At 38.8% G+C, this 22,385-nt stretch overlaps 1 protein-coding gene across 1 annotated transcript in view; it reads left to right on the forward strand.

Annotated features, from left to right (window-relative positions):
• Positions 1–22,385, forward strand: part of ANKFN1 (ankyrin repeat and fibronectin type III domain containing 1) — a 193,951-nt gene that overhangs the window by 41,646 nt on the left and 129,920 nt on the right. The window contains exons 4-5 of the mRNA XM_052658859.1: positions 964–1,158; positions 2,915–3,028. Coding sequence (XP_052514819.1) covers positions 964–1,158; positions 2,915–3,028 — 309 coding nt within the window. The remainder of the gene's footprint in view (positions 1–963; positions 1,159–2,914; positions 3,029–22,385) is intronic.

The raw sequence follows: 22,385 nt of genomic DNA on the forward strand, positions 1-22,385 counted from the left end.
ACATGAACCTTCACTCACACAGGGCAGGTCGGGTAAATAATATGATGTGAATCAAATAAAGATTATCACACACACTGAATTAAAAAAAAATACCAAGCCTGACAACCTCTCTTGGCAAGAGGAGTTAATATAACTTGCTCTCTTGGGCACGGGCATCTCTAGAAGTCATTCTCACAGTCAGAGCACAATTAAAGGGTAAAAGTGACCAAAGATCACACCCAAGTCATCCAACCATCAGGACTCACTAGTTCTATTGTGGCAGCAATAGTGGAAGACTTTGTTAACAATCCCTGGGTGGGGAAGTTCCCCTGGCAGAGGGATAGGCTACCCACTCCAGTATTCTGGCCTGGAGAATTCCATGGACTGTATAGTCCATGGTGTCGCAAAAAGTCAGACACGACTGAGCGACTCTCACTTTGTTAGCAATAAATTAATTGACTAACAATAACAAAATTACCACCAAGAAAAATCCCTATGAGCTGGAAAGAATATAAAAACATAAGATTTGATCAGGTTCTACAAAAACAAACAAACAAAAAAAAACAGCAAAAACCGAAAACACATCTTCAGCAGGATGCAACTTGCCTCATGGATGACTTTCCTTAAGACCTTCCTAGTCCTACAAAGCTTTTGCCCTTAAGTGTTTGTACCTCTGAAGATTCCGGAAACAACTACGTGCAACATGAAAGAGAAGTGAGCCTCCTGCCAGCGGCATTCTAATGACCTCTGCTAGGCAGCTATCTGGGCCCCAGGGCAATGGGAATCTCTTAAACCAATATGTTTGCCATTTAATCTGGTTGTGTCACCAATTAGACCTTATCATAGTAAGAGAGCTAATGATGAATATAGATTCCACTTTCCCCAGGCATTTTTAAAAACTCTTGGTAGACTCCCAGATACCCTGTCAACAAAGCAGCGTTTCCCCAGAAAGAAAAGCGAGTCAGCCCATTTCTTTCCTTCCAGTTGTCAGCCTGGAAAGCCGATCTATGCACCTCAACACACTGGTGCAGGAAGCCCAGGAGAGGGTGAGTGAACTGTCTGCTCAGGTGGAGAATGAAGGATTCAGTCTGGACAACACAGAGAAAGAGAAACAGCTGAAAGCTTGGGAGTGGAGGTACCGACTCTACAGACGCATGAAAACAGGCTTTGAACATGCCAGTGAGTATAAGCAGAGGACTTGTTCGTTTAACTAGACTGAACCCTGGTTTGAGACAGCAGGACTTCTTTCACTGAGTTTTTGCCACTCGAGGGATCACGGATGGCCGTTGTCAGCCTCTTTGGGGCAAGGGTTCTGGGAGGCTGTCAAAGGGTCTTTTGTCTTGCTTGATTTTCTGGCTCCTGATAGGTCCTTTGACCACAGCCGTGAGGCTGTTGGCTCCCCTCCACCGTGTCACACTCAGCTAGCACTTTCCACCCGCTATGCCCTAACGTCTAATGGCCTGGATGGTCTGATTCCCTACGTGGCTTTATTTTGAGATGTGGAGGTGGAAAAATACCTGTTTGCCTATTTGTCCAGTTTCTGCTTCAAGTTCAAGATTAAGTTGTTTTCAACTCTCTACTATATACAGCTTATATAAACTGACCTTCAGTTAATACAGCCAACAGAGAAGGATAACCAACCTGTGAATTATGCTTTTGTCTGCACTTCCATTCTCTTTACCAGCTCTTTTTGTTAATTTAAGAAAAGCTTTGTTTTGGGATAATACTCGTTAGCATTGGAAGGCACTGCTTAGTGTCACCCTGATATAAAAATTCACATACAATCCGAACACTTGTGAAACATTAAACTCTTATTCCAAAAGCTGATCTTATTTAAGGAGCAAAAAAATTAGACTTGAAATGTTTAATATAAGGAAAAGATCAGTTCATTAGTTTGGGAACTATCTGCCTCTGCTTCGTGATAAACACCAAAGGCAGAGAAATTCTTGTTTTCTGTAGTATTGTATTCTAAATACCAAATCTAGGCCTAATCCTTTCTCTTGAAGCAAATAGCTTAAGTAATATTAATGAAAGGTTGCTTTTAATATTAACAATCCCTTTAGTAATGCTAATACATGCTTTAAATAAAAAGCATTTCAATAATTGTTGAAATTATTTTCAGCAACCGTTTCAATAAATGCCTTTACCATTGTACCTCATTTAGGATAGATTAATATTAGAATTAATACTAGAATCATCAAATCATTAATTTGATGCCATTTTAAAATTTTTTTCTAAATTAAAAAACATCTTCTGGGTGTCAAAAAGTACTCTGAGTGATAGAAGTCCTTTAAAACCTGGGGTTAGTTAGTGGACATGACATTTGCCCATGAAGTCTTTCTTAGAAAAATAGTACCTGATGTAATTGGAGGCAAAGTGAGAGCAAGTCAAGGTAGCATTCCATACTGGGAAGAGCCCAAAATTGGGCATCTGAAGCCACAGACTTTCATCCTAGCTATGTCTTTACTGTGTTCTTGGACCGGTAATTTGCCCTCATTGGGTTGAAGTTTCCTCATCCTAAAAGTGCGGATGTGGTTATGCATTCTTTCTACCCAACAGGGTTGCAAAAAGGCTCCAGGGAAATGATTTGCATGAAAGTAGTCTGTACTAACAATGTTGATTCCTGCTAACACTTTCTGACCTCCTCTCCACTGGTCCAGCCCAATCTTCTATTGTGTTGCTAAGGTACTTTGAGAAGGCTTAACTGGTATTATTTACCCCTTCAGAAGATGTTCTAATTCTCAAATAAGACCACGATGGCAACAAATAAAGGCCATTGAGACTTCTAATGAAAATGCTCAAAGCCAAAAGCTATTAGGCTCTACAAACAAATGTCTCCACAGTGTGCGTTTCAGGGTATCCTTTGAAGAGACAGGAACATTGTTTGAAAAGGATTTGCTATGTTAAGATCCTTGTGTTTCTCCTTCTGTCCCAGGAGCCCCCGAGGTGCCAACCAGTGCTTGTCTCGTGGTAACCAGCAGCACATCACTCACTGTCAGCTTTCAAGAGCCTCTTAGTGTCAACGCAGCTGTAGTAACCAGATATAAAGGTACTGGATTCCAAATATTTTTGTCACTGCTTCTCCTTAAAATGCAAACTGCTGTTTGAGGATCAATTGCACATTTTGCATGTTTGTTTTTTCTGCCGAAAAGATTTTTTTCATCCCATTTACTTTTTCAAGTTGAAGTATTTCCATAGGCATTCACACAAAGAGTGATAAGGTGATGGAGAGTGTTACAGACGAATAGGATTGATATTTCATTCTTGCTTGCAGAGCACGCACCTCCTCTGTGTATAGCATTCACTTGTGGACAGTTCTGAGTAGGACACACTAAAGAAGCTGCCTCTATCTACAGGGCTCAGAGGTTAAAGATACAGTGCAAACTAAATAGGGGGCATATGAATTAGTAGCTGTAATAGCAGGTAACTAGGGTTGATAACTAAAACAACAACAATATCGGAAGTCAGAGAAGGAGGAGGGATGGTTAAATCATAGAATTGGAAAGGCCCCAGTGAAGCAGTGGCAACTGGGCCTGGCTCTTAAGGATGGCTGAGATTTGAACCAGAAGTTATTGGAAGGAAAGCGAACTCCAAGTGAAGGGAACAGTGAGCGCACATACCAAAGCAAGAACATTCCAGAACAAGTAGAGAGCAAGGGAGCTAGCAGTGCAGTGGTTCCAGGACAGAGTTCATGAGAAGAAGCAGTGAAATGTACAATTGGAAAGTGCTAAGGAACTGGGGTTAGAAGGGAGGGATAGAATGAGGCTTGAAATCAAGATTAAGGAATTTCGACTTTATCTGATGAACTCTGCAGACCACTGAAGAAGATAGGAACAAAATCAGAAGCAGATTTTTCAAACATTTAAGTTCCAACATTGTGTGTGATGTAGCTTCCCAGGTGGCACTAGCGGTAAAGAACCCACCTGCCAACATAGGAGACATGAATTACATGGGTTCGATCCCTGAGTCAGGAATATTCCCTTGTCTGGAGAATCCCATGAACAGAGGAGCCTGGCGGGCTACAGTCTACAGGGTCGCAAAGAGTCGGACACGACTGAAGTGACTTAGCATGCACGCACATACTGTGTATTGAAAGACGTGGATTTGGAATAAGGAAATGAGTTGGGAAGCTTTTATATTCAGGAGAGAGGTCATGACAGCCTGACCTGACTGCTATAGTAGCCCTGGGAAAGGAGAGAGCCCACAGGGGGGAAGATGCTATGAGGATAACAGCCAAGGCTTACATAGTGCTTACCATGCTCCGGGCACTGTGTAAAGCCTTTATATGTATTAACTCTATTCCTCACAACAACCTTATAAGTTAGGTACTGTTATGGTTCCCATTTGCAGATGAGAAAAGTGAAGCAATGAAATGAAGAACTTACCTAAAGACACAGTAGGGCCAGAAATATCACATTACGTTGACTCTTGAATGTGGTGGACAAAAAAGAAAGAAATCTATTTTCCTGATTCAGGAGGATGTATGAAAATTCCCTGAACAGTTCTAAAACTTGATAAGACTCTCCACACGTATTCTGAAATGCCAGGCCACAAGGCAGAATTTCTGTGTTCAGGTCACTGCCATTCCCATGGACCACAAAAATGTCCAAGTAGTGTACGCTTCCTTTCTCCTTCTAGGGCCTGTTCCCAGGAGGACTTTCTCTGTCTCCAAATTACCCACAATTTGTAGCTTTCTGAGTTTCTTGGAATTTTCCAGATATCTCCACTATTTTTTATATCTTAGGTAAAACAGCATTGAATTATTTATCACTTTGGGTTTTCTGTATCCAGCTAAGAGAGGGCAGCCTGAGGAAACAGCAGATAAATGAAACCACCAAGAACGGCTGCCCACAGCCATCCTTCAATTCAACTCTGATAATTTCTGTTGGATGCCAAGATTTTCTGAAATTCAGAGCAAGTGTTTGCAGGCAATATTAGACATGACATTTTCCTTTCTTTCTACCTCCCTCCAGCTCAGGGCTTTGATAAAGAGTTTCATCAATGCTGCCCAACTTGACATTTTCTTCTTACGTTTGATTAGTGAGCTATCAGGAGCTAATTTATCCAGACTGTCAGCTATTTAATACCCAACCATAATGCCAGCAAATTCAGTCAACATTCACATATTAACACGTATCATCTCAGGAGACTTGCATTTGGGTGAGGTTGAAATGAAAGGTCACAAATGGGTTTTGTTAGCAACTAGAGAGGCTTAATTAAGTATTATAAATAGAACTGTCTGTTGCACTATAGAGTAGGTTTCCTCGTTTTAATTTATAAGGTCATAAATTGAGTCCTTAACCTGACCACTCTCAAGGGTTATTTAAAACAGCTGCCAGCTTACTGTACCTAGAGACAGCAGGACAGTTTTTAATTCAGGGTTGAAGTAATTACTTAATTATGGAAATACTAACAAAACTACACTGAAACAAGGCGAATTATTTTGTTTGCGTTAAAAAAGAAGAAGAAACAATTAAGAAATCCACAAAATGAAGTGGCAATTATCTTATTGGTTAGAGGGAAGGTTTAACCCTGAGTATTTAGAGTTTGGCAAAAACATATCACTCTCCAGAACTTTGGGGTTCAGCAAAAACTCAAGCCTATTTTGACAACTGGATATTTTCCCCCTTCATGCTTAAGCCAGTTTTTGAAAGAAAATCTGAATCCTTCTGTTGCTTCTTATTTACATTCAACTCATCAACATGTGTTTTTTTGTTTTTTGTTTTCAAAAAATGTTCACTGATATCCAGAAATCTTTTAAAGGGCATCTCTTTCTTTATACACCTTCTTCAGGCCCCAGGGTTGGCCAAGCACCAGGCCAGCAGGCATCACAACTTGGAGATTAAAGTCATCCATTTCAGCTCAAAACCCAGAAAACAGTTTTGAGTGAGACTCTCTAGACTCTCTGCCTGCATGTTCCTTGAAAACAGTAAAATGGAGCTCAGAGAGCTAGTCTGTTTCTAGCTGTTTCTTCCTTGGATTCCAAGAGTGCTTACATCTTTTGGTCCCATCTCACCAGTTTTCATGGCTTACAGAGCAAAACAAGAGTTATTTCAGATGCTCTGATGCTTTGGACAAGTGCCAGAACTTCGTTCCACATTTTCTCCTTGCCACCTTGGGTGACCTACCCAGAGCTCTCATTTGCAGAGGACATGTCGTTTCCCAGTAGTCCCAAAGCAGAAAATATTTTCAAAAGTGACTTTACTGCCCTTTGCAGGGCTGAGGGTGGATAGGACGGTATCCTTTAACAGGTGCAGTGCAGCATGTGTTTTCCATCTACAGGATGATTTCTTTTCTAGCTTTTTTTTAAAAAAGCAGGCCTTGAAGTGGTGACACTTTGCAATCTGCCAATGACAAGATGCTGTAGCTGCTCCGGTGCATGTGGGTAGTACCTTGGTTTGGACGACGTCCTTCCCCACCTCTCTTCCCATCTTGTTCCCTAAGAGATTAGAAACTGCCTCCCTAATTCCTTCCTACAAAGGCTTGAATAGCAAATTATTTAACTGCTCCTCATTTCATGGCATTTTCAAAAATAAATTAAAAAGCACTTCTTCCCGCAGAGACTGCCAGGACCTTTCAGGAGCTGGTAGTGTATCTGCTTCTTCAAAGACCAGGCTGGTGCTTCTGCCAACCACTTCCTCCAGTTTTTCTCAGAAGGAGAGGAAGCCAGAGGATTCCAGAGAGATGTCTGGGGGCACTGCAGCTTCTAGAAGGGAAGGTGCACCATTTGCACATTAAAACCCTCAGGGCTGATAATTTACAATGGTAGTGTGAACTTGATTATGACTTGGTCACTTGGGCCATCTTTTCATAAGACTTAAGAAAAATCTGACTTCACAAGACTTGGGTACACACTGCTCAGTACTTTATACTATTTTTTACCCCTTCTATTTTTTTCCTCCTATATGTTGTAATTGGAAAGATACTTGTGTAAACCAAAGAATATATTGCATAGGAAATGTAATTATTTTCCATGTTTAATTAATTGAAGAATTGATCTAATCATAAGCATGAGGGGACTATCCTCATTACTAGACTGAAGTGATATCATTCCACAAAGTGATATTTCTAACTTTATTTAGCTTGTTTGGGCAGAAGTGAAGCCTAAAGTATGCAATGAAAACAACTCAGAGAGGCAGAAGTTGTTACATCCAGAGGACATGAAATGCAATGCATTAACTTTTTGCACACAAGTGAAAATGTGGAAGCAAGTTGAGTGACATGTATGATGAGGAAAAATAGAAGATCCAGGGAGAGTGACAGAATGCCTACACTACTCAAAAGTCATTTCTCTAAGCTGCGGCAGCCTTTGTATCCTAGCCCGTCATTTCTCCGCTGGTAACTCAGTAGTCAGCATCCAGCCAGTTTACTCTCCAACCAACCTGTAAAGTTTTCTGTGGTGACATATGTTGTGAATCATATCCTTTCTGCATTGTCTTCATTCAGAAAAAAAAATCTAATTTTCAAAACACACAGTCCAGAATTATGCAAAAGAAAAAATCAAACACGTATCATGTGATGTCATTTACATGTGGAATCTAAAAAAGAAAAATGATACCAAGGTACTTACAGAAACAGACTCACAGACTTAGAGAAGGAACTTACAGTTACTGGGGGGACGTTGGGGGGAAGGGATAGTCAGGGAGTCTGGGATCAACAGGTACACACTGCTATATTTAAAACGGATAACCAACAAGGTCCTACTGTGTAGCGCAGGGAACTCTGCTTGGTGTTATACGGCAGCCTGGATGGAAGGGGAGTTTGGGGGGAAATGGGTATATATATATGTATGACTGAGTCCCTTTGTTGTCCACTTGAAACTATTACAATTATAATAAAAAAAAAATAAAAAGTGTATATCCTGGGTGGAAATACATCAAAATGCTCATGATGATTACCTTCGGGGGGTGGGGATTATAAGTGATTGTTACTTTTTCCTTTTTTGTATTTCCAGTTGTCTGCCGTGAACATGTATTATTTGTAAAATTAGAAAGAAAATAATAAATTTCATTGAAAAATAAAAGATACATATAGAAAAAATAAAATTAAAAGTTTTTAAAAGTAAATAAATTAAAAGTTTTTTAAGACTTTAAAAAATTAAGAAAAAGTTGAGATGTACCCTTTTCTCAAGGTTACATCTCTATCACCAAGCTATCTTCTGTTATGAGTTTAATGTGTAGACTTACAAAACCTTTCCTGATGTGTGTGCACATATATGTACACACACCCAGATGTTTACTATTGTTTGTGTACTCTAAGATAAATATCATGCTATGTGTCTAGTCATACAGTTAGATGTTTTTTCAGTTCAACAATATACATGTCAGTGTGTTTGGATATTCATTCTTTTAAATAGTTATGTAGTATTCCTATTCCATAGACAGCAGAGCCATAGTGTATTTAATCATTCTCCCACTGATGAATATAGGCGGTTTCAATTTTTTTCCTATTTTACAATGTTTCAGGCCTTGTATATGTCTCTTTTACCTGTGGGAATATTTTTTCCTGGGATTGTAAACTGGAAGTGGAAATATTTATGTAGTCCCATACTCTGCCTCACTGCCTGCTGCTGCTGCTGCTAAGCCGCTTCAGTCGTGTCCAACTCTGTGCGACCCCATAGACGGCAGCCCACCAGGCTCCCCTGTCCCTGGGATTCTCCAGGCAAGAACACTGGAGTGGGTTGCCATTTCCTTCTCCAGTGCAGGAAAGTGAAAAGTGAAAGTGAAGTCACTCAGTCATGTCCAACTCTTGGCGACCCCATGGACTGCAGCCCACCAGGCTCCTCCGCCCATGGGATTTTCCAGGCAAGAGTACTGGAGTGGGGTGCCATTGCCTTCTCTGTCTCACTGCCTATACCTATGCTAATACCATATAATAATGTCACAGTACATTTTTAACATCTGGTATAGCAATATGTTTCTCTGAAATGAATTTTTAAACTGCGTCATATTCCTAAATTAATTTGGAGAGACTTCTCACCCATGACATATCTTTCTAACAAAGCTGAGTTTTACGTTTTCAGGAAAGTTTAACAGCTGTTTATTTATTGATCTTCATTCCTGTAAAGTTTCATGCTGAATGTATTTTTACAGTTCATTATAAATGAACTCTCTTTTCAAGATATTTTCTAATGGGCTATTGTGGGACAGTTGAAGAACTCTTGCTAATTTTAGAACAATCTTTAGTTGACTGCTTTACTAAACTTAAATAGCCTCTTTCATCCCAATAGATTGTCTTGCATCTCATGAATTTTGTCATTTCATCTTCAAGAAAGGATCATTTTGTCCCTTCCTTTCTAATACTTTTCATTTCTTTTCAGATACTACTTTATTAACTAGAATCGATATGAGTTCTAGTTCCCACTATACTGTGTATAGTAACTGGGATAGTAGGTATTCTCTCTTACCTTCTTTGTCAACATGTATCTAATATTTTAATTACATGTTTTAGATACATGGCAACATGTATCTAATATTAAGTATGATGTCTACTGTAAGTTTCTGATAGATACCTTTTGCAAAGTTATGAAAATTTAATTTAGATTATGATTGTTGATATAGTGGTGAACACAATTTTTAAATATCCTCTGTGGTTAGGGCCCCTTTAAAACCTCAAAAGTCATGTATTTGTGAGTTTCCTTTTAGAATTTTGATCATTTGTCTGTTTTATTGGTTTGTTTGAAGAATTGACTTTTTGATTCATAAAATCTATTTCTTGTTTATTTTCCATTTTATTAATTTCTGGCTTTATCTTTGCCAATTCTATTGCTTTCTGTGTGTTTACTTTAATGTTTCTTTCCTAATTTTGTGGCATTTTTTTATTTGAAAGCTTAATTTACTTGTTTATTTTTCTTCTTCTAATTCATGGATTTTAAGCTATAATTTATCCCCTGATTAATATTTTGTCCATATCCAAAAAGTTTAAAATGTATTGCTATAATGATCATTTACTTATAGATAATCTGTAATATGTTTCATTTCCACTTGAATCAAAATTTTTAGATGAGTCACCTTAAACTTGTAACTGGCCATACATTTTTACTATAGCTTTATTGTTATTTTCTAATTTTGTTCTATTACAATAAGAACATTTTAAAATGTGGACTGTATTCTGTTGAGATTTTTTTTTAATTCCTACTTGTGGCTAACCAATGAATCAGTGGATATATGTACCACATTTGGTGTTTGAAATGAATACATAAACTCCATTGGGTATACAGTGTGAATGTGTGTGTGTTATTTAAATCCCTGTCTTTTTCTAAAGTACTTGTCCCTTTGACTTTTGATCTCTGAGAAGCTGTTTCATTTGTCTTGCTTAATACTGTTTGCCTCAGTTTCTGTCTATGATTAATATTGCTTTCTATGTTTTCATTTGCCGTCTGTCTTTTTGTATTTCTTTTATTTTCAACTTTCCATGACATTTGAAATACGTTTGTCTCTTGTAACAAGCATAGAAATAAATTCATATACTCTGAGAGTCTCTTTCTATACACTTAATTTTTTTTGTCCAGCGTGATGTATCCTTATAAGAATAGGATTGAAAGGCAAATTTGTGTGAGAAAACATCCGTGACTTGCTCCATCCTTACCTCCCTTCTTCCCCTCAGGGCCAGCCACCTTTAACTCCTCCACTGCTCGTGGTTACACGTCTTCTTTAATTAATAGGCTTCTATCGCTATTTTTTATCAATTGCAGGTTTTATGTATGCAATAGAACTAAAACAGAATTTAACTCTCACAATACCACACACTTTCTTATTCTCTCAATTTAATTATATTCCCATTTTTAGTTAAGGCAACAATGTTTATATACCCCTATAAGCTTTTGACATTCCAAAATAAAGTATTAATAGTATATTTGATATTTCCTTCCCTAAGTATTTTTCTCAGTTCTCTAATTTTCTTTTTCTCTTTCTTACCCTACTTCAGTTCAGTTCAGTCGCTCAGTCGTGTCAGACTCTTTGCGACCCCATGAACCACAGCACACCAGGCCTCTCTGTCCATCACCAACTCCTGGAGTTGACCATTATCTTATTCAAAATTCATTTCAAATGGTCCTTTCAGAGTAGTACCTGTTTTCCCAAGAGTGGTATTTACTTTCCCTCTCACAAGACTCTCTGCTCATGTTCCACTGTATAATAATAGCTCATTAGGTTTCCATTAGGGAAAGGCTCATTAAAATCACAATGAAATATCACTGCATGTATGTCACAGTAGCAGAAACTTTAAAATAGTGACACCACCAAATGAGTGGAATGCAGAGATATCAGATCACCCATACATTGCTAGTGGGAATGTAAAATGATGCAGGCAATTTGAAACACAGTTTGACAATTTCTTCAAAAACTAAACGTGAAACTACCATTCATCCTACCAGTTGCATTACTAAGCCTTTATCCTAAAAATTTTGTGTTTATATAAAAACCTGTATATAATGTTTGTAGCAGCTTTATTTGTAATTGTCCCAAACTGCAACAGTTCAGATGTCCTTCAACAGGTGATTGATTTAACAAACCATGGTACATTCAAGCCATGGAATAATACTCAGCAATAAAAAGGAACAAAGTTATTGAGATACTCAACAACCTGGGTGAACCTCCAGAGATTTATGCTACGTAAAAAGCCAATCCACAAAAGCTTCATAGTATATCATTCCATTTATATAGCACTCTTGAAATAACAAAATTAGAAAAGTGAAGAACAGGTTAGTGGTTGCAGGTATTAATGAGGAAATGAGGAGGAGATAAATGAATATACATGACTCACTTTTTGGTTTTATAACTAATTGATATGTTCTAGCATACTTACTTGGAGAAGGCAATGGCACCCCACTCCAGTACTCTTGCCTGGAAAATCCCATGGACAGAGGAGCCTGGTGGGCTACAGTCCATGGGGTCGCCAAGAGTTGGACATGACTGAGCGACTTCACTTTCACTTTTCACTTTCATGCATTGGAGAAGGAAATGGCAGCCCACTCCAGCGTTCTTGCCTGGAGAATCCCAGGGACGGGGGAGCCTGGTGGGCTGCCGTCTATGGGGTCGCACAGAGTCGAACACGACTGAAGCGACTCAGCAGCAGCAGCAGGAGCAGCATACTTATGTACCTTTTAAGAGATTTGGAGAGAAAAGGGGTAGGCAAACATATGTCAGTTTAGCATCTTAATTCAATCTCCAAGTCACTTCTCTTTCTTAACCAGACTGTATGCTCAGTAAACATGACCTAATACTAACATTATCCTAAGCCAACATACTAATGAAATCATAACTGCTATTTCAAAAAATTATGCGAGCTAGGTGAGAACAAACTTGAAACTGGTTTTTACTCAGCTAGTGAAAGATTATTCCTAACACTGATGTCTTCTTCTTGTTATATTTGGAAAATGATAGATCCTTGGAGTAATGAGTTTGGGGAACATTTTTCTCTAATATATGAGGTGTTTGTTGAACATGGAAATCTTGTTTTTCACTTTTCCCTTCATGTCCTACATTCCAGCAGCCTTGGCCTTCTTTCCGATCCTAAACCATTTCCCCCCACTGTGAGTTCTTTACACATGATGATCCTTCTACCAAATACAATAATGATGGAAGGCATAAACAACCCACTTGCATTAATAGGCAGATCTTCCAGACATAAAATCAATAAACCAACAGAGATCCTAGCTGATACAACAGAACAGTTAGACTCAAGATATTTTCAGAACATTACATCCAAAAAACCCAGAATATATACATTCTTTTCAAGTGCTGTACATGGAACCCTCTCTAGGACTAACTATATACAAGGACATAAAATATAAAATATCCCGTCCGTGACTTTAAGAAGGTAGAAATCATTTCAACCAACTTTACAGATCACAGCAGCATGAAACTAAAAATCAACCACAGAAAGAGAAACAAAGAAAAAAAATTACATGGACACTAAACAATAAATTACTGAAAAACCAATGGGTCAATTATGTAATCAAAGAGGAATTTAAAATATGTTGAGACAAGTAACAATGAAAACACAATCCTACCTATGAGATGCAGCAAAAACAGATCTCAGAGGAAAGTTCATAGCGATCCAGACCTTTCTCGAAAAAAAAGAAGAAAAATTCCAAATAAAAAGCCCAACATACCATTTAAAAGAATTAGAAAAAGAAAAAAAAAAAAAAAAACTAAAGACAGCAGAAGGAATAATAAAGATCAGAGAGGAAGTGAATAAAACAGATATTTTTTTAAAGTTGCTGAGTTGCTAAGTCTCCGTCCACTCTTTGTGACCCCATGGACAGCAGCATTCCAGGCTTCCCTGTCTTTCACTATCTCCCAGAGTTTGCTCAAATTTCTGTCCATTGAGTCAAAGATGCCATGCAGTCATCTCACCCTCTGCCATCCCCTTATTCTCCTACCCTCAAACTTTCCTAAGATCAGGATCTTTTCCAGTGACTCAGCAGTTCCCATGAGGTGGAAACTTCAGCTTTAGCATCAGTCCTTCCAATGAATACTCAGGGTTGATTTCATTTAGGACTGACTGATTTGATCTCCTTACAGTCCAGGGGACTCTCAAGAGTCTTCTCCAACACCACAGTTCAAAAGCATCAATTCTTTGGCTCTCAGTCTTCTTTAAGGTCCAACTCTCACATCCGTACATGACTACTGGAAAAACCATAGCTTTGACTATATGGACCTTTGTTGGCAAAGTGATGTCTCTGCTTTTTAATACATAGTCCAGGTTTATCATAGGTTTTCTTCCAAGGAACAAGTATCCTTCGATTTTTGTGGCTCTAGTCACCATCAGAAGTGACTTGGAGCCCCCAAAAAATAAAATCTGTCATTGTTTCCACTTTTTCCTCTCATCTTTTTGCCACGAAATGATGGGTCCAGATGCCATGATCTTAGTTTTCTTAATGTTGAGTTTTAAGCCAGCTTTTTCATTTTCCTCTTTCACCCTCATCAAGAGGTATTTTAGTTCCTCTTCACTTTCTGCCATTAGAGTGGTGTCATCTGCATATTCAAGGTTGTTGATATTTCTCCCAGCAATCTTGATTCCAGCTTGTGATTCATCCAGCCCTGCATTTCACATGATGTACTATGCATAGAAGTTAAATATAAGTTATACAGCCTTCATGTACTCCTTTCCCAATTTTGATCCAGTCCATTGTTCCATGTCTGGTTCTAACTGTTGTTTCTTGTCCTGCATACAGGTTTCTCAGGAGTCAGGTAAAGTGGTCTAGTATTCCTATCTCTTTAAGAATTTTCCACAATTTGTTGTGACCCACACAGTCAAAGGCTTTAACATAGTCAATGAAGCAGAATTGCTTCATTGACTGGAATTCTCGTGCTTTTTCTATGATCCAGTGGGTGTTGGCAATTCAATCTCTGATTCCTCTGCTTTTTCTAAATCCAGTTTGTACATCTGGAAGTTCTCAGTTCATATACTATTGAAGCCTAGCTCGAAGAAGTTTGAGTATTATCTTGTTAGCAAGTGAAATGAGCATAATTGTATGATAGTTTGAACATTCTATGGCCTTGCCTCTCTTTGTGATTGGAGTGAAAACTGACCCCAGTCCTGTGGCCACTGCTGAGTTTTCCAAATTTGCTGGCATATTGAGTGCAGCACTTTCACAGTATCACCTTTTAGGATTTGAAATGGCTCAGCTGGAAATCCACAACCTCCTCTAGCTTTGTTCATAGTAATGTTTCCTAAGGCCTACCTTACTTCATACTCCAGGATGTCTGGCTCTATGTGAGTGGCCTCATCATCATGGTTATCTAAGTCATTAAGAACATTTTTGTATACTTCTTTTGTGTATTCTTGCCACCTCTTCTTAATTTCTCCTGCTTTCCTGCTTCTGTTAGGTCCTTACCATTTATGTCCTTTATTATGCCAGTCTTTGCATGAAATTCCCTTGGTACCTCTAATTTTCTTGAAGAGAGCTCTAGTCTTTTCCATTCTATTGTTTTCCTCTATTTCTTTGAATTGTTCACTTAAGAAGGTATTCTTATCTCTCCTTGCTATTCTTTGAAACTCTTGCATTCTTATAGGTATAGCTTTCCTTATCTCCTTTGCGTTTAGCTTCTCTTCTTTTTTTTTTAATATAAATTTATTTATTTTAATTGGAGGCTAATTACTTTACAATATCGTATTGGTTTTGCCATACATTGACATGGATACCACAGGTGTAAGGCCTCCTCAGACAACCACTTTGCCTCGTGCATTTCCTTTTCCTGTGGAAGATTTCGGTCACTACCTCCTGGTACAATATTATGAACCCCCATCCATAGTTCTTCAGGCACTCTGTCTACCAGAACTAATCTTTTAAATCTGTCACCTCCACTATAGAATCATAATGGATTTTATCTGGTTGGCTCATATCTGAATGGTATAGTGGTTTTCTCCACTTTCTTCAAGTTTAAGCCAGAATTTTGCAATAATGAGCTCATGATCTGAACCACAGTCAGCTCCAGGTCTTGTTTTTGCTGACTGTATAGAGCTTCTCCATCTTCAGCTGCAAAGAATATAATCAATCTGATTTCACTATTGACCATCTGGCGATGTCCATTTGTAGAGCCATTTCTTATGTTGTTGGAAGAGGGCATTTGCTACGACCTGTGAGTTCTCTCGGCAAAACTCTGTTAGCTTTCACCATGCTTCATTTTGTACTCCATAGCCAAACTTGCCTGTTCCTCCAGATATCTCTTGACTTCCTACTTTTGCATTCCAGTCCCCTAGGATGAAAAGGACATCTCTTTTGGCAAGAATTCTAGAAGGTTCAACTTCAGCTTCTTTGGCATTAGTGGTTGAGGTATAGATTTGGATTACTGTGATGTTAAATGCAAAAAAAAGCAGTAGGGAAAAAATCAATAAAATCAATAACTGGTTCTTTGAAAGGGCAAACATAATTGTCAAACCTCTGACCAGGGTCATCCATAAAAGAGAGAGGAACCAAATAAAAAAAGTAAGACATGAAAAAGGAGAAATAACCTCTGCAGAAATAAAAAAATAATAAGACAATACTACGAACAATTATATGCCAACAAGTTGGACACACTGGAAGAAATGTACTTGTTTCTAGAAACATGCAACCCACCAAAACTGAATCAAGATGAAATAGATAATCTGAACATACCAGTCACTAGAAGTGAAATAGAATCTGTAATTAAAAGCAAACAAGCCAGCTCCCTGAAAACAAATATCTAGGACCAAATGACTTCACTGGGAAATTCTACCAAACATATGAAGAACTTATACCGATCCTTCTCAAAGTCTTCCAAGAGATAGAAATGGGAGGAACATCCCCAAAGCAATTCTATGGAGCCACCATCACCTGATACCAAAGCCAGAAGGTGACAATACCAAAAAACAAAAGTACAGGCAATATCTTTGAAGAATATAGATGCAAAAATACTTGACAAAATATTAGCAAACCAAATCCAACAATACAAAAAAAAAACTCATATTCTACAATCAAGTTGGATTCATCCCAGGGTCACAAGGATGGTTCAGCATACGCAAACCCATCAATGTGATAAACCACACCAATAAAAGAAAAGACAAAATGACACGATCATCTTAATAGGTGCAGAAAAATCACCTATAAAAATTCAATATCCATTCATGATAAAAAGTCTTATCAAAGTAGGTAAACAAGGAACACCTCTCAACATAACACAAGATATGTATGACAGACCTACAACCAACATAATACTCAATGGTCAAAGGTTGAAACCTTTCCTGCTGAAATCTGGAACAAGACAAGGATGCTCAGTTCATTTCAGTCACTCAGTCATGTCTGACTCTGTGACCCCATGGACTGCAGCACGCCTGGAGTTTACTCAGACTAATGTCCATTAAGTTGGTGATGCCATCCAACTATCTGATCCTCTGTTGTCCCCTTCTCCTCCTGCCTTAAAGCTTTCCCAATCTTTCCCAGGGCCTTTTCAAGTGAGTCAGTTCTTCACGTCAGGTGGCCAAAGTATTGGAACTTCAGCATCAGTCCTTCCAATGAATATTCAGGACTGATTTCCTTTAGGATGGACTGGTTGGATCTCCTTGTAGTCAAAGAGACTCTCAGGAGTCATCTCCAACACCACAGTTCTACAGCATCCATTCTTCAGTGCTCAGCTTTCTTTATAATCCAACTCTCACTTCCATACATGACTACTGGGAAAACTATAGCTTTGACAAGATGGCTGTTTGTTGGCAAAGGTTGCTTTTTAATATGCTGTCTAGGTTGGTCATAACTTTTCTTCCAAGGAGTAAGCATCTTTTAATTTCATGGCTTCAGTCACCATCTTCAGTGAGTGTGGAGCCTCCCAAAGTGAATCCTGTCACTGTTTCCACTGTTTCCCCATCTATTTCCCATGAAGTGATGGGACTGGATGCCAAGATCTTAGTTTTCTGAATGTTGAATTTTAAGCCAACTTTTTCACTCTCCTCTTTCACTTTCATCAAGAGGCTTTTTAGTTCCTCTTCACTTTCTGCCATAAGGGTGGTGTCATCTGCATATCTGAGGTTATTGATATTTCTCCCAGCAATCCTGATTCCAGCTTGTGCTTCTTCCAGCCCAGCATTTCTCATGATGTACTCTGCATAGAAGTTAAATAAGCAGGTGACAGTATACAGCCTTGATGTGCTCCTTTTCCTATTTGGAACCAGTCTGTTGTTCCATATCCAGTTCTAACTGTTGCTTCCTGACCTGCATACAGATTTCTCAAGAGACAGGTCAGGTGGTCTGGTATTCCTATCTCTTTAAGGATTTTCCACAGTTTGTTGTGATCCACACAGTCAAAGGCTTTGGCATAATCAATGAAGGAGACGTAGATATTTTTCTGGAACTCTCTTGATTTTTCAATGATCCAACAGATGTTGGCAATTCGATCTTTGGCTCCTCTGCCTCTTCTCAATCCAGCTTGAACATCTGGAAGTTCACGGTTCATGTATTGCTGAAGCCTGGCTTGGAGAATTTTGAGTATTACTTTGCTAGTGTGTGAGATAAGGATGTTCACTCTCATGTTTCACTCAACATACTATGGAAGTTTCAGCCACACCAATCAGATATGAGAAAGAAATAAAGGACTCCCAAGATGGAAGAGAAGAGGCAAAGTTGTCATAATAGCCCTGTAGATTCCACACAAAAACTAGTAGAACTGATAAACAAACTCAGCAAAGTAGCAGGATACAAGATTAACATAGAGAAATCTGTTGCATTTCTTTACACTAGTAACGAAATATCAGAAATGGAAAGCAATAAAAGGAGGTTGAAAAACCTATATGCTGAGAACTATAACATATTGATAAAGTGATCTACAGATTTAATGTAATCCCTATCAAATTATTCATGACATTTTGCATAGAACTAGAACAAACAATTCTAAAATTTATACAAAACCATAAAAGACACAGAATTGCTAAAGCAATTCTGAAGAAAAAGAACAAATCTGGAGGCATAACCATCCCAGACTTCAGACAATACTACAAAGCTACAATAATCAAAATAGCATGGTAATGGCACAAAAACATGCAGATCAATGGAACAGAGTAGAGAGCCCAGAAGGAAACCCGCACATCAACAGTCAATTAATCTTTGACAAAGGAGTCGAGAATATACAGTGAAGAAAAGGAAGTCTCTTCAGCAAGTGGTGTTGGGAAAACTAGACAGCCACATGTAAATCAATGAAGTTAGAATACACCCTTACACCACACAAACATACACACACACACACAAACTCAAACTGGCTTAAAGAGTTAAGTATAAGATATGACACCATAAAACTCTGAGAAGAGAATGGAGGCAAAACATTCTCTGACACAAATCATACCAATGTTTTCTTAGGTCAGTCTCCCAAGGCAAAAGAAATGAAAGCAAAAATAAACAAATAGGACCCAATGAAACTTGGAAGCTTTTGCATGGCAAAGGAAAGAATCCACAAAAGGACAACCTATGGACTCAGAGAAACTATTTGCAAACAATGAGGCCAAAAAGGGATTATTTTCCAAAATATATAAACAACCCATGCAACTCAATAACAAACAAACAAAAACAAAACATTGTAAATCAATTATAATTTAAAAAACAATGATCCCTCTGCCTAGAACATTGCTTCCCATTCTCTGCCCACTGATTGTTTATGTCTCTGTTAAAAGTAATTTCTTCAGAGAAGCATCTTCTAGTATTCAATATAAATCAGCCTATTGTAAGTTCTATTATGTCTTTCACCTTTTCTCCAAAGTAATGGTCTTCGATTATAAATATCTCTAATTTTGTGATACATTTTTAAGTTTAAATATGTTTCTTTATTATAGAACTCATTACAGTCATTAATATCTTATATATAATAATAAATTATTCCCCAAATTTAACTTGAGCATCATTGGATGTTTCATGGGAATAATGGTTTCATGAGGCCCTGAGAATATTCTGTTAGTTTCTGGTGTACACCAAAGTGATTCAGTTATACATTTATATTTGTATATATGTTATTTTTTATATTCATTTCCATTACAGTTTATTATAGGATATTGAGCATAGTTCCCCATGCAACAGTCGAACTTTGTTGTTCATCTATTTTATATATAGTAGTTTGTATCTGCTAATACGAAACTCATAATTTGTCCCTCCCCAAACCTCTCTACCCTGTGGTAACCAAAATCTTATTTTCTATGTCTGAGTCTTTTTCTGTTTCATAAATAATTCCACTGTGTCATATTTTAGATTCCACATATAAGTGATATCACTTGGTATTTGTCTCTCTGTATCTGACTTTGTCCCCGTCATACAATAGTCTCTAGGCTTATCCATGTTGCTGCAAGTGGTATTATTTTGTTCTTTTTTATGGTCTATTAATATTTCATTGCGGGCTTCCCTGGTCATTCTGTGATAAAGAATCTGTCTGCCAGTGCAGGAGACGTAAGTTCAATCCCTGAGTCGGGATGATCTCCTGGAGAAGGAGATGGCAACCCATTCCTCTGTTCTTGTCTGGAGAATCCCATGAACAGAGGAGCCTGGTGGTCGATAGTCCATGGGGTCACAAAACCTTGGACATGACTTAGTGACTAAACATCAACAACAACAACACTCTTTTGTATGTATGTGTGTGTGTGTGTGTGTGTATCTTTATTCATTATTCTTTATTATATAACTCATTAGAGTCATTAATATCTAATATACATAATAAATTATTTCCAAGTTTAACTTGAGCACCATTGGATGTTTCATGGGAATAGTGTTTCACCAAGTCCCGGGAATATTTAGGACAGTAACTCTCAGACTAAGCTGAACAATAGGATCACTTTAGGATCCATGCCAGGGTTGATTTCAAGACCAATCAAATCTGAGTCTTTGTAGGATAGGAACCCAAGCACAGATAGATTTCAAGACCTATGAGATGGCTCTAATATGCAGCTAGGTTGTTAACGTGTGGTCACATTTTTTATATCTGCACCTCCCTTCAGACTGTAAACCCCATGTGAACAGGGACTTTTTTTTTTTCATCTCTGTGCTCCTAGAACTTGGCACAGGACTCAAAGTTTTTATGGCAGGTACTCAATTCATTGGCACAATGAACACAATAAACAGTTTCCCTTGTTTATGGTGCTTAGAGGTTAGCGGAGAAAATTAAACTCACCTACATAAGAATTCAATTCACAGTATAAAGAAAATAGGGCTTGTCATAGACCAAAGTGTTGAGGCTGGAGTTTTTAATTGGCTTTGTCCAACACCCTCTTTTACTGAACCTCACCCTTCATCCCTGTACTTTATATGTAGTTTCTGTTTCCCTTCTCAGCTACCCCCTCCCCTTGCCTTCAGTTTCGTTTTTCTGTACTATGCTGTCTCCCCTAAACTCACTGTCTTCAACACCCTCGCTGCTGGAAAGTTTCTGCAAAGGTGATCACATCACTACTGAGTAGTTTATTTCTTCCTCACACACCCCTCCAGGAACTTTGGAGCCGTGAACCTCTTGGCGGAGAGTGAAGCCTACCAGGCAGCTCTTTATTGCCTTGCAACTGTGAGACTCCCCTTCATATCTCCTCCTGGAGAAAAATCAGCCTGCCAGTAGAGATTTAACCGTAGAGCAGTGCACAGTTGGGTGCCAAGCCCCGCTTTCCCCTTCAACCAGTCACATCACCACCTCACAGCACCATGCCCAGCCCTGGACGGAACACACTGTATCACTTACCCCCTGGGAGCCTGGCAGTTGCTGAGCCCAGACGCCACAGGGGCTGCTGAGTCTCCAGGGGTCACAGAGGCAGGTCTCCACTCAAGGCCCAGCTCTGTCCACAACTGCCCAACTAGGCACATAGCTGATGAGCCACTTTCTGAGCCAGCCTCTCCCCACGGAGATTTTCTCTTGATTCGCTTTTGGCCAGAACCCTTTGCAGCGTTATAGTTTGTCAATAGTCCGCGACTGCTTTCTAGAATTTCTCTCCAGAAGAAAGTGTGTTTTTCTAAGAAATAGGTGTTGTAGCCTGAAGCCTAATTTCATGTGAGGGCTCATAAATGAAACAAAAATAATCACCCTGAAGCCTGAACACTGAGGGGCCTCTCCACGCTGTGAAGAGTGCTTCCTTTTGGGAGGTGGGAGGCAGGGGGTGGTCCTTTGTGCTTCTTAAGTACAAATTTTCCAATTATAAAAATAACATATGTTCCTTATATCACCCAGGGTCCCAGGAGAAAACACACCCAGCGTGAATTTTAAAGAAAGGGATTATTTACATAGAATTGAACAGTGTTTATAAGTGAACAAGGAATAGCAAAGCACGCAAGACAAGCAACACTGGGAAGCTGTTATCACCCCTACTCTTGAAAGAGCAAGGGGAAAAGCCAGGGTGGGGACACCAGTCAGCAGTTGCTGTATGAAAGGACACACCTACTCCCTGACTGAGGCACTGGATGAGCCCGATTAGGAGGTGCTGGAGGAAACATCCATAGAGGTCAGCCTCTAGAGAGACACAGAGTGGCACAGAAAAGGTGAAAAAAACATTCTGGGGTGAAAAGAGAGTGGAAAGAAAGAAGGAAAAACAAGCATAATAATTATAGAACCTTACAAAGAAAATTTAAACAAAGAAACATATCATTCACCCTTAATCCTACATCCCAAAGAAGTCTACTCCTTAAAGGAATGCCCAGTATTTCTTAGCATATCCATTAAAACTGATATCATACATATAATAATAATGATGAACATTTGTCAAGCCATGTGCCAGGCACTGGGTCAAGTCTTTACAAGCATTGCTTTTCCTAAACCTCACACAGCTCTAGGGAACAGGTACAATTATCATCCTTTCCTCATAAATAGGGAACCTAAGGCAAAGAGGGGAATTTGCTGGAGGTCCTATACCCACACTTGAGTTCAAGTGAACTTCAGTCATCTGTCCCAGAGCCTCTACTCTTGATGACTATACTGCACCACCTTTTCCACGTCACATCC

This window comes from Budorcas taxicolor, chromosome 19 (genome assembly GCF_023091745.1).
Source record: "Budorcas taxicolor isolate Tak-1 chromosome 19, Takin1.1, whole genome shotgun sequence".
Lineage (NCBI taxonomy): Eukaryota > Metazoa > Chordata > Mammalia > Artiodactyla > Bovidae > Budorcas > Budorcas taxicolor.